The sequence below is a fragment of the Cephus cinctus genome, unplaced genomic scaffold (assembly GCF_000341935.2).
Source record: "Cephus cinctus unplaced genomic scaffold, Ccin1 Ccin1_scaffold0132, whole genome shotgun sequence".
Classification (NCBI taxonomy): Eukaryota; Metazoa; Arthropoda; class Insecta; order Hymenoptera; family Cephidae; genus Cephus; species Cephus cinctus.
The window spans coordinates 576,187-591,206 of NW_014332865.1; the positions used below are offsets into that span (position 1 = coordinate 576,187).

Consider the following 15,020-nt stretch of genomic DNA (forward strand, 5'->3'; position numbering starts at 1 on the left):
CTCCAATCTCACATTTGCATACAAACGAGTCTGAGCTTTCATTCGTATCGCGTATACTCTTGTATGTATATTCTGCGATTCTTACGTGCAACTCGACAAGAACCGAGATACGTGATGAGGCCGGAAATTATTTGTCAAATTTTTTTAATCCCATGTTCATGACGTCACTCCGGCATCGTTACGGATCTCGTACGAGATTAATAAACACCAGCGGACACGTAATGAAGCTTAGTATAACCGCTGTTAAAGGGGCTGGCAAAAAGAAGAAAGCTCGTTAATTTTGACTTTCGGGAGATTCGCAAGCTAAAAATAATAATCTGTTTCGAGCGACGACATTTCGCTGAGGATTTTGCCTGCATTCCTAACATACGTGAATACATAGTTATGTACGCGATGAGTTGTCGTGGATGGCAGCTATCGTTAGCGATACATAAGTGTTTACGTATTTATATAGGTATATATGTATATATATATATATAACTCAGAACATATCTAGCTGGACATATATCACGTTTATACATAGAACCAAAGTGTAAAGGATTTCGTGCAGTGATAGCGACATATATGTATACTATATATCATATATTCCATACTCGTAGCACCGTGTTTCTAGTAAGTCATAGAAACGACCGTCTGGAGATTGCTTCCTGGTTCAAATTGTTGTTGCATTATAAGACTGGTATACATATATATGCAGTACGTCAAATACAACCACGTGTGCATTGAAAGGAAGGGACGTCATTCAATTAGGAAACAAGTGTTTTCTAGCTCTATGAACATTACAGACCATTGATCCTCGTTGCGAAACTGTGCTCATCCTGAATGCAGGTTTGGAGACGACCCGGGAGAAGTCGACTTTAAGCTTCGGGGTCTGAAGGATATATACGGTACGGAATCCCATGGAAGAAGTTTGGTGATAAAACCAGGAGCGGAGGTACCCTGAGGTAATCGCTATAGGACCAAAGTGTCTCTGTTGTGTCTCGTGCGCCTCGAGATTATTTAAGGGATGACAGTAATGCGTTCCTGGTACTTGTAGTATTTTCAGTATACCCACCGTACTCGGTGGACACCCTGTATAGATCAGACGAGTGCAATCAACGTTACCCCTGGGGGGTCCGTGGATTTTTTGCGCTTACGATTTCTCGTTAGCGGAAAGGAAATGCGTTCTCTCCGCCATTTCCCGTCTCCCATCTTGCCACAGTGCCGGAAAAAGGGGGGTAGCTATGGGGACCTCGGGAAGGGATGACTTTCCTGGGGATGCTGGTTGTGGATATATACGATGGGACAGGGATGACTCCGGATCGACAGAAGTCCTACCTGAAATACAAGGGTGACTAACAGTGACAAGGAGTGACTGATAACCAAAGTCCCTAGACACGCGCGTGTATATGCATTGAAAGAGACGATTCAATGAACTCAGTCAGATGATGTTTACCCGTAACTACGGAGTTAAGATAACAGTGCAGCTTTCGTTCAATAAACTTCATAATAACTTGATACACATAAAATTCACTGGAAGCAAATAAATTTCACTTGACTGCATCCGAGCTGCGTTGGTTTTATCATACTTTTTTCTCCGACTGTAATATACATACGTATTCGTAAGGATAGCTGAATATACATATGGACAAACAGTTACGTACCAGTTCTACGCGAAAGTTTAACTTTTCCTATCTGTATCCTCTGCCATCAAGTAACTTCAGTACTCGCTAATGCCGTACTTAATATACCTGTACGGCTGCACCGAACCTGCACTTAACCTAATCATTCTAATAAATAGGACCATTAGCCTCCGCTTAAAAACAGATTATAGTTTCATCCCGTATACGTATAGCAATGGGTACCAACTCGGGAGAAACTTGGTACTCGATCGCTTACGCTCTGTGTCCTTATTTCTCCTTCTGCGCCCTTATGCACGTCGCTCGAGAGCGAATGGATGAATCTCTTGATGCGCCTCGATAGAACCTCCTGACTTCACTTCCTTCCGTCGAGCGTAAAAAGACATTGGAGAAAGCTCCTCGCCGCTTTCGGAGGGTTCAGGCTGTCGGAGAACTGCAGCGGCAGGAGGCTGCAGGAGGCTGCAGGAGGCTGCAGGAGGCTGCAGGAGGCTGCAGGAGGTTGGCGCATCTCACGAGGATACGTCGCCGTTCGCAATCTAGCAGTGTCGGACCTGGGGCATCCGCTCATCGCTCACACAGTTAGCGAAATTAACGGACAAGACACTGACGAATGCCTGGACGAGCACGCATTCGTCAACTCCACTCATCTGCGCATCGATGCAAATGCGCTTGCATACCGGGTGTCCTACTAAATACACATCTAAGAGTATAATCTTTAAAGGCTTTGATGGCACTTCGGTATAACCGTGATACCTGTAGTAAACGTATATGCACGTACATGCTTGTTACATATACGAACAATGCATGTAACCTGTATATAAATAATATTTTTTAAATACACCGGGTATACATACACTGGCCTGAATTACGTAAGCTTTACACGCGTGTAGCGGATCCCTTGTCGCGATTCCAGGGAATTCGGTAGGTTCCAGGTCGGACGAAATGTGACGGAACTAAAGGCATCATTAAAATGGAATTAACCATTATCCACAGCCGAGGTTGCCTCTGTTGGCTCTAATTAACCGGCAGGATCGTAAAGTTTAATTATTTGAACGCAAAATGCATGCGTCGAACTTCTCTCGTCCTCGGAGCTTCGTCTCTCCTTCCTCGTTCGCTCTCACTCTTTCCTACTATCTCCTCCTCTCTCTTACATGCCATTTCTCATATTACGTTACACCCTTCCGTACGTACCTCAGCTACCTACCTCTACGAGTTTCCACTACGTACACCTAACCGTATACACCGTACCTGTATCTAGCAAGCTGGTATACCACATAGTAATTTACTCGGTAGACCTCGTTCCCGGGAACAACCCTCCCGCGATGGTACTTCCGGCAAGGCACCAGACTCATTTTCTTCCTGGTCACCGTGTAGATACTTACTGGGATGTACCTCGGCCGTTACACGTAAACAAGGCGAACCGAGCAAAACGGCGTGTTTCCATATTCGCGGCAGCCTCCTGTTTTGACAGCCGATGCCAGAATATTTTTAACGAAGTGTAGAGAGCGTATATATTTAGCCCGTGACATACTTACCTACATGTTTTTTTCATCGACTACCTTTTTCTTCTACTACCACGTGTGCTATATACTTGACATTTTTACGATTCCACTGCCAGTAAAAACAATCGCGTACCGAGCTGTCGCGACGCGGCGATACGCGATATTTCGTCGTGCCCCGCCTATCTCACTCACTCTCTCTCTCTCTCTCTCTCTCTCTTTTCTCTCAGCCCTCGTAGAGTCTCTCTCGTATACCGTCTGCTATCTCTATGGCAGCCGAATCCGACGTTTTTACGCATTCGACTGGGATCCGATGACTTTTATTTATCTACCATGCATTTCCAGTACCGGATCTCTGTACCATTGAGACGTGCGCACGGGCTCAGCCAGGCCCCCACGAACTTTTGATTCCTGAAATACTGTCGATTCTTGATAATGGTGCTACGTCGTAGCAACAAAGTCAGCAGGTCAACTCTCTGGCACTTTTTGCGAATATTAAGCATCAATATCATATTCAAAGCATTCGCTCAGTAAATATTCATGATACGAATTGCGAAACTTAATACTTATTGTACGCAGCTCGATATTGGATTTCAGAGAGGAAAAATGAATTTCGTTCTCTCTGTGGGATTCCCCCCAAATTTTACGAACGTACCAAGTTCTTCCCATGAGAACGACCATCGGGCGCTGTCATCCCTTATTAGGATCTGTCATGTATGTGGGAATCACACTCGCATAATACCTGCAGCCCCCAGCCCTGGGTGTATATATATATTGAATACCTAACTTTGAATATTTCCTCTACCTACCCTCTTCTGTAATTTTCTTTTACTCTCCTCCCAGCATAAAGCAAAGTCCCACCTTCGGGATTGGTCGACGACGACAGTGACCTCGTCGTCCTCCCCTTCTGGCAGCTGGGGGGATAAGGGTGAAAATCGCGAAGAGGATCAGGTCAGCGTGGCTGGTACCGTTTTGCAAAGAGGTCTCCGAAGCTCTGGTTTAGTGAATTGTGGGGAGGACGTACGGATGGCGGGGAAGGGTGGAACGTTAAAGGGATGGCGGAGCACGTCGTTATTCGCAAGAGCACCACCACCACCACCACCACCACCCGACCCCACGGAATAGCGAAATATTCTTATTTGCTGCCGCGATAAAATCTTTCCGATAATTTATACGCGGCAGCGGTACCGGCCGGATGCGACAATGGATATAGAAATAAAAGCGAGGAGGGTGGACCCGGGGATATATATCACGAGACAAAAGTTGCTGATATTTTGCACCGCGTGGAAGTGAAGGATCGGAGGTTTTGTTTGCACATTGCGAAATGTCGGCTACCGTTACCTTCGTTCTTGCTTTTACCGATCTCTTTTTATACTCTTTCCATCTATCTCTCTCTTTCATTCCTTCTCTATATCTCCTTGTCGCTCCACCGCGTACCCTACGTACTTCGCCACTCCTGCATTCTGCCTGCATATTTACCTGCGTATAGATATCAAATCACTAACAGTTTTCCAAGTTCATCCAGACTGCGTACGTATACCTATATAGACTAATGCTGCCATTCGGAATTTACATTGAACTTTCCATCGAGACGGTTCGTCGAAGCGATATTTTTCCTTCTCCGTTTTCTTTTTACTTGTTCTCATTCATTTATATCCCAGCGACTGTTTAACGAAGTCACGAGTAACGAGCAGACTTACTTCGAGTCCCGCAAAATTTATGTTCCCACTGAGGTTGCTTGTGTGATACCGATACGAATGTTTTTCAAAGGGACACCAATTTCTGATCCTTCAACCGTCAGAGAAGGTGGGTTCACTAGATGCATCTGGTGTAATGTATACAAGCGACCATAAGCAAGCAGACGGGTCTGGGTGAATGGAGAGGGACGGAAGAGGGATCCTTGCATAGGAGATGCATATATAGATTTCCTTGGTTATGCATCCACACTTATATGCAGCTGAAAACATATAGATATATCTATATCATATAAGAACGCAGCTCGCGTATCGGTATTTGGAAGCGGCATTATCGATTCCGCATAAAATTCGCGAACGGCTTCGGCTCGAAATTGTTTTGGTGTTTATGAGCACCAGGTATTGAACCTGCTAGCCTCTCGAATTTAATGGGTAAAAAAATCGCACTTGTTACCGGATTTGAATACGATTTTTTTCCTGTCCCCCCGAATATCGATCTATCTCTCTCTTCTCTGGTACCACTTGACGTGCCATCCGTTTTTTCTTTCTCTCTCATTCTCGCGCTCCTACCGCCCCTCCCGTACATCCCTCCCTCACAAATACCACACGGACCCTCAATGCGCGCCACCCTTTCTATCTTTTGTGCCCAATACCGACACCAGCCGGATTTCTAATTAGCACCTGTCGATTCGCTTTTACAGATGAGGTGGACGTGATTGGCTACACGAGCAACCAGTCGGACACGGATGACCATAGCAGCGTGCAGAGCAGCAGCGACAGCGGCGTCACGATGTCCACCTCCAGGTTGACCCTTTCCGAAATGATGGACAATCTCTAGGTACGTAACCGTCCTTCATTGTGTTTTCTCGTGATTTATTTTTTTTTTCCCCCACTCAGTCGCGCTTCCTTTTTTGTCGTGGTTCTAACCACTGCGTGCGTCTGGCACGATTTTCTTTTTACCCCGCCGCTCTCTCTCTCTCTCTCTCTCTTCGCTCCATCCTGTCGAGAGGGTGGAAAAGTCGTGGTCGATGCAATTAATCGGGAAGAAAGTCTGTAGAAGAAGTTTCCAGGGTACTCCTCGAGTAACGAGGCGATATATTAAGCGCGTGGAGCGCGCAGCCCTTCACCTTTTTTTCTCTCTCTTTCTTTCTCCTCCATCCTACTTCGTCTCTCCAACTCTTCTTACTCCAAGAAACTCTAGGATAATATACGAGATCTCGAGCGTGGATCGAGCAGACGCTCGTAAACGTCGTTCGACCGATGCTCCGAAGAAAATTCAAGCGATCTCGCGGAGTGCCCGTATAAATAACACCCTTGCAGCAGCGTGCAGGGGTTGAAAAAGCTCGAAGACAAGAGAGATGTGGAACGTTGGGTATAAGGGTACCGAAACGGGGAGGGTTGGAATATAGCTGCTGTTGTACAAAGTAAAAATGAAACAAAGAGAAATAACACGTGGGCGTCGATTCGCGTGGAGAAAATAAGAGAGTAGATTCAAGGGAAGGGAGGATTAAATAGGGTGTAATAGTTTGAGGGGGTTGGTGGCTAGGCTTTAAGGTATACAGGGGTGGATGGATACCCCGTACCCAATGGCAAATGTCCTTTAGTAAATTTCTGCTATTCGGTTCTCGTGACGTCGTCACTTGAGTACGTTAGCTTCGAGAGGGTTCGTGTGTACTGATGCCTCTTCTGCGCCCCCCACTGGTAACGTTAACCCCGTTACTGCTGATGCTGGAATATACATACGCGGCACGTGGGGCGGGGGGTGGCTGTATATTTCAGAACCAGGCTGAAGGGGTTTTGGGCTGTTTCGTACAACACGTGTCTCAGAACCCAACGATACCATCCCTCCTGGTTTTAGCATTCCTCTTGCTGTACCGAAACCTCCTCCTTCCTCCCCCCCCGCCCGCCTACTCCGTACTTCCTCCTCCTCGAACCCCCCAACGTCAAATCCATTGCCGCCGCTGCTGCGGCAAGCAGGATTTACCGTGCTCAAGCTAAACATACTTTATTGTTTTGAATAAGATATGAAAAGAGGAGGAATCTCCGGCGATGGGCTCCTACTGGCTCGGCACCCTTATATTCCTCTGTTATGTATGTACATATGTATGTATATATACATACACGCACCCGTATATACATTTACCTAGAACCGCGTGCAGGCTTTCGCCGAGGTCCTTTTTGCCCCGTGTACTAAACCAACCTAGGGCCACCCTTTGTCTGCCGTCCTAATGGGATTTTCCTTCTACGCTGGTAACGATCGCCGGCACTCCCGAAATTTCCTCACTCACGGTTTTCCAGCTGGCGTTGGAACACATAAACCCCGCATGACGTATTTAAGCTTCGCGTTCTTTTCCGCCGCTTCGATCGCTCCAGCGAGGTTAGGAACGCTTGACTGGAAAAAAGAATTTTTAGTTTTGACTGTACTTAAGAAATGAAAATATACATCGACTGTATTTTCGACTCTTTTTTTTTTTTCTAGATAAAGAGGCGGCTAGGGGGCGGCAGGAGGTGGAGAGGGAGCATCTGAAAAAAAGAACTCCATCAGGCCTGCAAGACGTGAGTGCTGCTAGCATTGACAGGGAGAAAGGACTACCAGGAGGAACATGTTTATATACAAATGCGTACATATATGTATATTTACCTTGCGGCCCTAAGAACCTGTACGCTGTTTTTGTATGTATGTCTCTGCATACAATATGTACATATATACGTATGAGTATATAGATGCGTGTGCGGTTTTGAGAGAGGAGCGTAAGGAGTGACAAGGATGGAAAAGGAAAAAGAGGGAGGGTGTGCATGTGTGCGAGAGAGCAAGAGAGCAAGAGATTGGGAGGAATTTATTTCCTTGAGAGAAATCTTTCGAATGGAGTGACGAAACCAGAAGGAATGCTCATCTGAATCCCTACCGCCAATACTGCAGAGCTACCCTATGTATACCTATTTACGTGCGACAGAGCATTATTCGTACGACACAATAACACGACGGGTAAGGGAGAGACACGTCGTTGGGTTATATCTTTTTAAATGCGTGAACGAGGATTTCGCGTTAATTATACAAGTGGAAAGCGATGCGACAACTGAAGTACGAAGCGAACGTTGAATTATAATGGCAGAGGAAAAGCGAACGCTCAGGGGAGCCAAGGCGGATATATATGAGTAAGCGCGGCAGGAAATGACCGTGCCAAGCACCGCGAAGCATTATGTGTAAATTATTGAATGCTAATGTGTAAAATTATTGTAAATATTTTTAAAGTTATGTCGAATTGAAAATTTGTGATTGAGAACGCTAGAGAGAAGAGAATGACAGGAAGATACGATGAAGGGGGGAATGATACGATGAAGGGGGTATAGGAAATGTCTGTATGAGAAAGGTGTGGGATGCTCTGAGGAGAGGGGAGCGAGAGGCTGAAGGAAGTAAAGGATCTTAGACTTTCTAGAAACACGAAAGATGAGGGTCAGAAAGAGGGCGAATACGCGAGAGTGAAAGTCGTGGAAAGGGAGGCATGAGAAAATTGAGAAAAATACAATTCGAACGTCCCGCGGTAGGACTTGTCAAATATGAGAGTGCTGCTAGAGGTTTGAATTTTGAAAGGAAAAAAAAAAAATTTTTGAGCAGAAGGAAGACGTAGAAGAGGAAGAAAAAATTATCTCCGCGTTGGAGATTAAAAAAAAAAAAACTGAATAATTGTAGAGCTACCTTATTTTAGATTATCGTCCGAGACAACAATTGGAGTAAAAAATGCGCGACAGAAAAAAAAAGAGAGAAAACTGTATCCATTGATTTTTAATTTGTATTTCTTGTTCGCTAATTTTTTTTTTTAACTTTTACGTGAAACAACCTTATCATCGTTGTGTACTGTATTAATACCGCGTCACGCCTGTAGATGACACCAGTGTGTACACGGATGATTAAACGCGGATTTCTTTAATTCACTTGCGGCACCGTGTCTTGAAAGGTTCTTCGGCAAAGCGAAGTCGAAACGACGGAAAGCCGCGGCTATATTGCTTTCTTTCTTTATCTTGATATAATTATTTATATTTATTTTACCTTTTTTCCATTTGTATTTTTGTCAAGCTTCTATTTGCGGTACGTGTGGCTACGTTCGAGACCTTATTTATTTTCAGGGTTTTTTTTTTCTTTCTAAAATGGCAGGTATCCTTAAAAAAGCGAGGAGCCACTTCTTTGCTTACGTCACTACATCCCTAACGTGGCACGTGAATATTCTACGTTGTTTATTATCCCCATACATCTTTATTTTAACACAATGCGATTAAGTCAGTTGTCAAAAAGCAACAAAGGGCTAGAAGCTATAAAAGTGGTGCGTGAAGAAAAAAAATTGTACCGTTAATGGAAGTTCGCTATTCAGTCAGTAGTCGGTCGCATAAAAATAGCTTATACACGCGACTACACGCCAATTATGGGAAGAGTACATGAAGAAGTGGCTAATGTAAATTTTTACTAAAGAGATAAAATGGAAATTAAAAGGGACTACAGGGTGGTGATGTTATGCTGCAGGCGAAGAAAGAGCAAAAGTGTGAAAGTCAAAGCAACCAATGGGATAACGTGAGAATGTATAAGAGTGCGAGATAAAAGTGAAAAAAGCAACGTAAAAATATAATGGTTAGAGAGAGAGAGAGAGAGAGAGAGAGAGAGGGAGAGAGAGAGAGGTTGAGAGTAGCGTATAAAATAGATAAAGCGGTAGACATCAAAAGGAAAGGGGCAGAGAAACTCCAAAAGAATCGCGAGATCAATGCGAGGAGAGAGAGAGAGGTTGAGACAACGTAAAAATATAATGGTTAGAGAGAGAGAGAGAGAGAGAGAGAGAGAGAGAGAGAGAGAGAGGGAGAGAGAGAGAGGTTGAGAGTAGCGTATAAAATAGATAAAGCGGTAGACATCAAAAGGAAAGGGGCAGAGAAACTCCAAAAGAATCGCGAGATCAATGCGATTCTCTCATTACGATAAACGAATTGTCTTTGGTGCGAGAAGAGTATGTCTTATTAGTTGAAGGCAGATTTATTAATTACTACTATTAATATTAATTATCAGTAAACTCAAAGAAACACGTATGTCCAACTCTGATATAATACACACAAACGTACACGCCCGTACATCCATTCATTACACAGTAAATAGTACCGACATATAGAAAGAGTAATACAAGACACATGCTATTAATATAACACGTGAGATATACACGAAACGGTCAAAGGGAAAGATAACGAGCGATAAGGAATAGTAATTGAAAATATTACAGGAGGAAAAGACGCGTGCGAGGGTATACACGTTAATATTATAATGTAATAAGTACTAAAGAAAAAGATGAAAAAAAAATGAATTAAGTAACTCATATTATGGTATATACGTTGCATTGTCTCATACACGTTCAAAGAGTACAAATTCTGTAAGTCCCTGGTGTATCAACGTCAACTGTTAGTGCGAATTACAATTTGGGCACATGCGCTGTGAGTGAAGAGAATTTCAATGAATGCGAACCTGATATGTGGTAAGAAAGAAACAGAGAGAGAGAGAGAGAGAGAGAGAGAGTGAGCGCAGGGTTTGAATATACGTGACAAGAGAGAGTGAGAGAGAAGGAAGGATAAAGATAAATCAAGTATAAGTGAGGATGCTCAGGAGAATGAAAGGAAAAAAAGAACTAGGAATGCATGAGAGGATTGAATCCTGGAAAAAGGATTGGCCGAAAGTGGTATCGACAAAAAGTATGACTTGAAAGAAACTAAAGATCAGTGGAAATGGAAAGATGAACGATCCCCAAACCGTGAGGCTGTGTCTCGAAGAAAGATCGATCCGACCAGCCCCAAAGATCTCGTTTATGGGATGGACTTCTCCTTCTCAAAATGGACTCTCATTAAGCGATCCTTTTGAAAGGTCTACCGTATGCGAGGACTTCCCGCTCGTCGATGACATCGGACTTTCTCGTTATTAACGAGTAGAGGAAAAACCTAAATACGGAGGGAAGAACATTTTACATTCAGTTATTAGGAACGAAGAACCGTGGTATTGCGCGTAGCTTTAAGACGAGTTAGATAGACTGATATACAAAAAAGGCTTAACGAGTGATGTCTGAATAAACGAAGGAACTTTGGGGGAGGGGAGGAACATTTACAAGACAATGGCGAACTTTGGCGAAAGTCATTTATTCGGTGTGTCTATCGTGTACCTGTATATCTACGCCAACCATGAACTTGAAAGATTTCTCTGCGAATTTCATGCGATAGGCAAGAAAATAAAAGGAACAGGCTTTTTTCCTCGATTTTTGTACTGAAAGCTCGTTTATCGAAACACGTGGGTACCTTTAAGCTCGCGAACGCACATATGAAATTAACGATTGATCGGGCAGCTACGTGTTAAGATAGTACGTGTTACTAGACACTTCGTGTGAGTGATAAACGATCGCCAACGAGACGAACAATCGGCAGGGATGACGATTGAGAGATGTTCTCCCTTTCTGTTTTTTTTTTTTTTTTTTTTTTTTTATCTGTAGAGGAAGGGAGAAAAGATAAAAAAAGGAGGGATTAGGCGAAAATATAAAAACGGAAGTCATAGCCACGAACGAAGCAGCGCAAAAGATCATTTTCAATGTTTGATGTAAGACGATCTTTTTCTCCAGTTTTCACGAACAATCAAATCCCACCGATCAGCGACCAAGCCGTGAAATATTTTCAACAAGGCAAGCCGCGAATTTTAATATTAAAACATATTAATACTAGTCATTGTTGTATCAACAATGGGCTTACTACGTACATATACATAGTTAAATTAATGCAATCATATTGGTTGTTGCAGAACTATCGCGGCAGACATCCCAATACCTGGTGGGATTTGATCTCAGGAGTGAATCGGAGAGTTCTTTCGTTCTTATGTCCTGCCCCCCTTGTTTCCCCTTTTATTTTTTCATGAAATTGGGGTAGGGAACACACGAGTCAACGCGAACCACTCCCTGCTGGTTTCATCCTTCTTTCACGGGAACCGTCCACCGCCTAACGCCCAGCCGTCCTTTGCCCATTTCAAAATTGGCTACTGATTCAGTCACGTCCGTCTTTTTTTCTTTTTCATCAACTTTCTTACACCGTACCTCCACTTCAGCTTCCTCCTACAATTTCAATTCGATCAAACAGCACCCGACAGACACCCTACGTGACATCTGTTATACATCCTCGATACCCTGAAATAGGAAAAAATAGGGAAGAAGGTAAAAAAAAATAAAAACTTGAACAGTCTACATACTACTACTATTAACGTAATATTGTAAACACGTGGTACAGTCGATTGCAAGAATTATCAGTGTCTACATTTACACTCTTGGAAAGCCATATATTTTATTTTTCCTTTTCTTTACTTTTGGTTCCGTCTTACTCTCCCGGGTGTCACGAATCCTCTTTTCACCTGGTTACGTTCCACCCTTAGGTCCTGTCCGGATTCCTATCCTTCCTGGAGTTTTCAGTCTAACTCAATGTCACCCTCCCATCCTTGTGTCGTCAACGAAATCGAATCGGATTGCCATCGCGCTTGGATTCTAACCTTGATAGACACCTGGTTAATCAGAAAGATGGGGGGGGGGAGACAGAGGCTGAGAAAAATATACGAAAGAAATTTAAAAAAAAGAATTCTCTCGTTGGCTCTCGTTAGCACCCCGCGTCAAATTCCAAGACGACGACCGATCACGCAACTTATTTTCATTTATAAGATCGCCGGTTAGCAATAAATCCGTGAAATAAGATGATTCACTGGTAATCCGTCGAGACGAAATCGTATATTCATTCTAGAAGAAGGAGCGTAGTCAGGACGAAGAAAAAGGGATGTAGAAAACATGGTCGAAAGACTCGCACACGACAACGTCAAAAATTATAGCGTTTTCCCGAAACGATGGAGGTCTTTTTTTTGAATTTTGAAAAGGGCTGTAGGGGAACGAGTCAAAGCTAAAGTTTGAAGGTACCGAATGAAATGAGCGCCTGGGCGCACGGGACGAATGGTTGAAGAGAAAGAAAACCAAAGAACAAACGAGGGAGCGTATAATAAGGCAAAGGAGGAAAAATATACGCGTAATGATGAGAAGGGCTCGAGAGTGTTTGATTAAACTAAAGGGGGAAAAAATCACACAGAAATCTACAAAGTATATGAAAATAAAAATAAATGGATACAAATGGAAAAAAAAACATAATTAAAGATTAAAAAGTAACGAGTAAAAAAGTAAATGATAATGAATGTCTTTGACAAAATAAGTAATAATGGACGCACGTTTTGTCAGTACTCTACCTCTTCTTTTCTGTCACTCCGTTTTTTCTTTCGCATTCATCAACGTTCCTCTCTCTTTTCTTGCGTTCGCCTCCGCAATACATCTTCTCTTTTTCTCCGTCCGATATATTTTCATTCTCGTTTGCTCCTTCCCGGCTCCCCCCTCACGTCGATCCGGTCAGTGTACTTGCGTCTCGAAATACCTTAAGCATAATCAGAATATCTACGTACTGTTAAACAAAGAAGGTTAAAAAAGAAAGCAAAGAAAACAGAGAGCACATTCGCCCAGTGTATTGCGTTTACGTAGTAGCCAGCGCCACGTCGCCGGAAATTGCTTTTTCTTCAAGATCACCAACCGGAAACGGCACACTTCGATCAACGGAATAGACGATGGACTTTTTCTTTTTCCCCTCTCTTCTTTCCATCCACTTTCTCTCTCTCTCTCTCTCTCTCTCTTCCACGTCCGTTACTTCTACATACGTCCATCCATCCGTCTGTCTGTCTCTATCTATCTATCAAGAATCCTTTATCCCTTCCTTGTTTATCTTCACTTAACTTCACACCGATAGTCTCCTCTCTCAATTACCGATCCGATCGCACAGACCATCCACCGAGACAACGCAATTCCACCAATTGGATAACAGTAGCCGTTATCACGACCTTAATCAAACCCAACTTCGTGATAATACGTATAGCGACAATTTGCGACTGAGAGATTCTCGTTATCATGATAAACGAAAGAAAATTCACGGTAACTCCCGAATCTGGCGTTGATCAATTCATTCGTCAGGAGGGAATACATCGGGCGAGTCTGCTCTCTCAAAAATGTGATACTAAGGTTAACAGAAAATAAAAAAAAAAATTAATAATCTGCGAAATAATTCAGATCCGATACAAGGGTCGAGAGAGTGAGAGACGTAGAGTTATGACGTAGAGAGTATGGGCAAAGGATAAAGAAAAAGAAAGGGAGATACAACCGAGTTGATATATAGTTAGAAATTGTAAACCCAACGGTGATATAATACGACGAAAATCTTTTACGTGTTGCTAACGAAATGAAGGGATGAAAAGAACATTTTTTTTTTTTTTTTTAAATACAAGGAGATACAACCGAGTTGATATATAGTTAGAAATTGTAAACCCAACGGTGATATAATACGACGAAAATCTTTTACGTGTTGCTAACGAAATGAAGGGATGAAAAGAACATTTTTTTTTTTTTTTTTTCAAATACAATACGCGCGGTAAGTTAACGAAACACAATATGAGGAAAGGTATATATTACACTCATACACTAAAACGGCACGGGGAGTTCGGATACAAGAGAGAGAGAGAGAGAGAGAGAGAGAGAGAGAGAGAGAGAGAGAGACGCATGACACACAAAGCAGAAGAACGCGTACTGTAATTTGTACGTGGATGAGTAAGTTAGAAATTGGATGTGTCAAGATCAATCGTCATCGTAGATGCGAGGATGTTCCAAGTGAGATTGGCTGATCAGGTAGGGGGATGAAAGGTAGGAGGGTCAAAAGAAAAGTTGAAATAAGAGCATAGCCAAACGGGGAAAAAGAGGAAAGAGAATGGGAGTAAAAATATGGAAAAAAGGGATAATAAAAACGGGGGCACAGATGATCACACAGCAGCAATATGAATTGATACAGTATTGACACAGACAAACGAATGAAAAAAAAAAACCTGTAACTCCAGCCGCTAGAATAAATACAAATGTAATCACACGGTACACATCGTTTGCGTCGCGGAGGATACCTGGAGTGCCCTTAATAATAATATAATAATAATAATAATTAATAATTAATAATAAATAGTAATAGTAACGATAATGATTAAAGGAGCAAGAATCACCTTTTTCGCGAAGCGTACCTCTCTATATCGTTTAAGAGTTTATGCCTAAAAGAGGTACAATTATATATATGTATATATATATATATATATATAT

At 42.8% G+C, this 15,020-nt stretch overlaps 1 protein-coding gene across 5 annotated transcripts in view; it reads left to right on the plus strand.

Moving 5' to 3' along the window:
- Window positions 1-14,161, plus strand: part of LOC107263087 (max dimerization protein 1) — a 123,893-nt gene extending 109,732 nt beyond the window's left edge. For 4 of the 5 annotated variants that reach the window (XM_015729923.2, XM_025080475.1, XM_025080476.1 and 1 more), the window contains exons 7-9: window positions 5,514-5,650; window positions 7,292-9,480; window positions 9,614-12,997. In XM_015729923.2, coding sequence (XP_015585409.1) covers window positions 5,514-5,650 — 137 coding nt within the window. In that variant the 3' untranslated portion in view covers window positions 7,292-9,480; window positions 9,614-12,997. Of the gene's footprint in view, window positions 1-5,513; window positions 5,651-7,291; window positions 9,481-9,613 lie in introns of all 5 variants that reach the window. The other variant, XM_025080477.1, reaches the window with a different exon arrangement.
- Window positions 14,162-15,020: the final 859 nt, after the last annotated feature.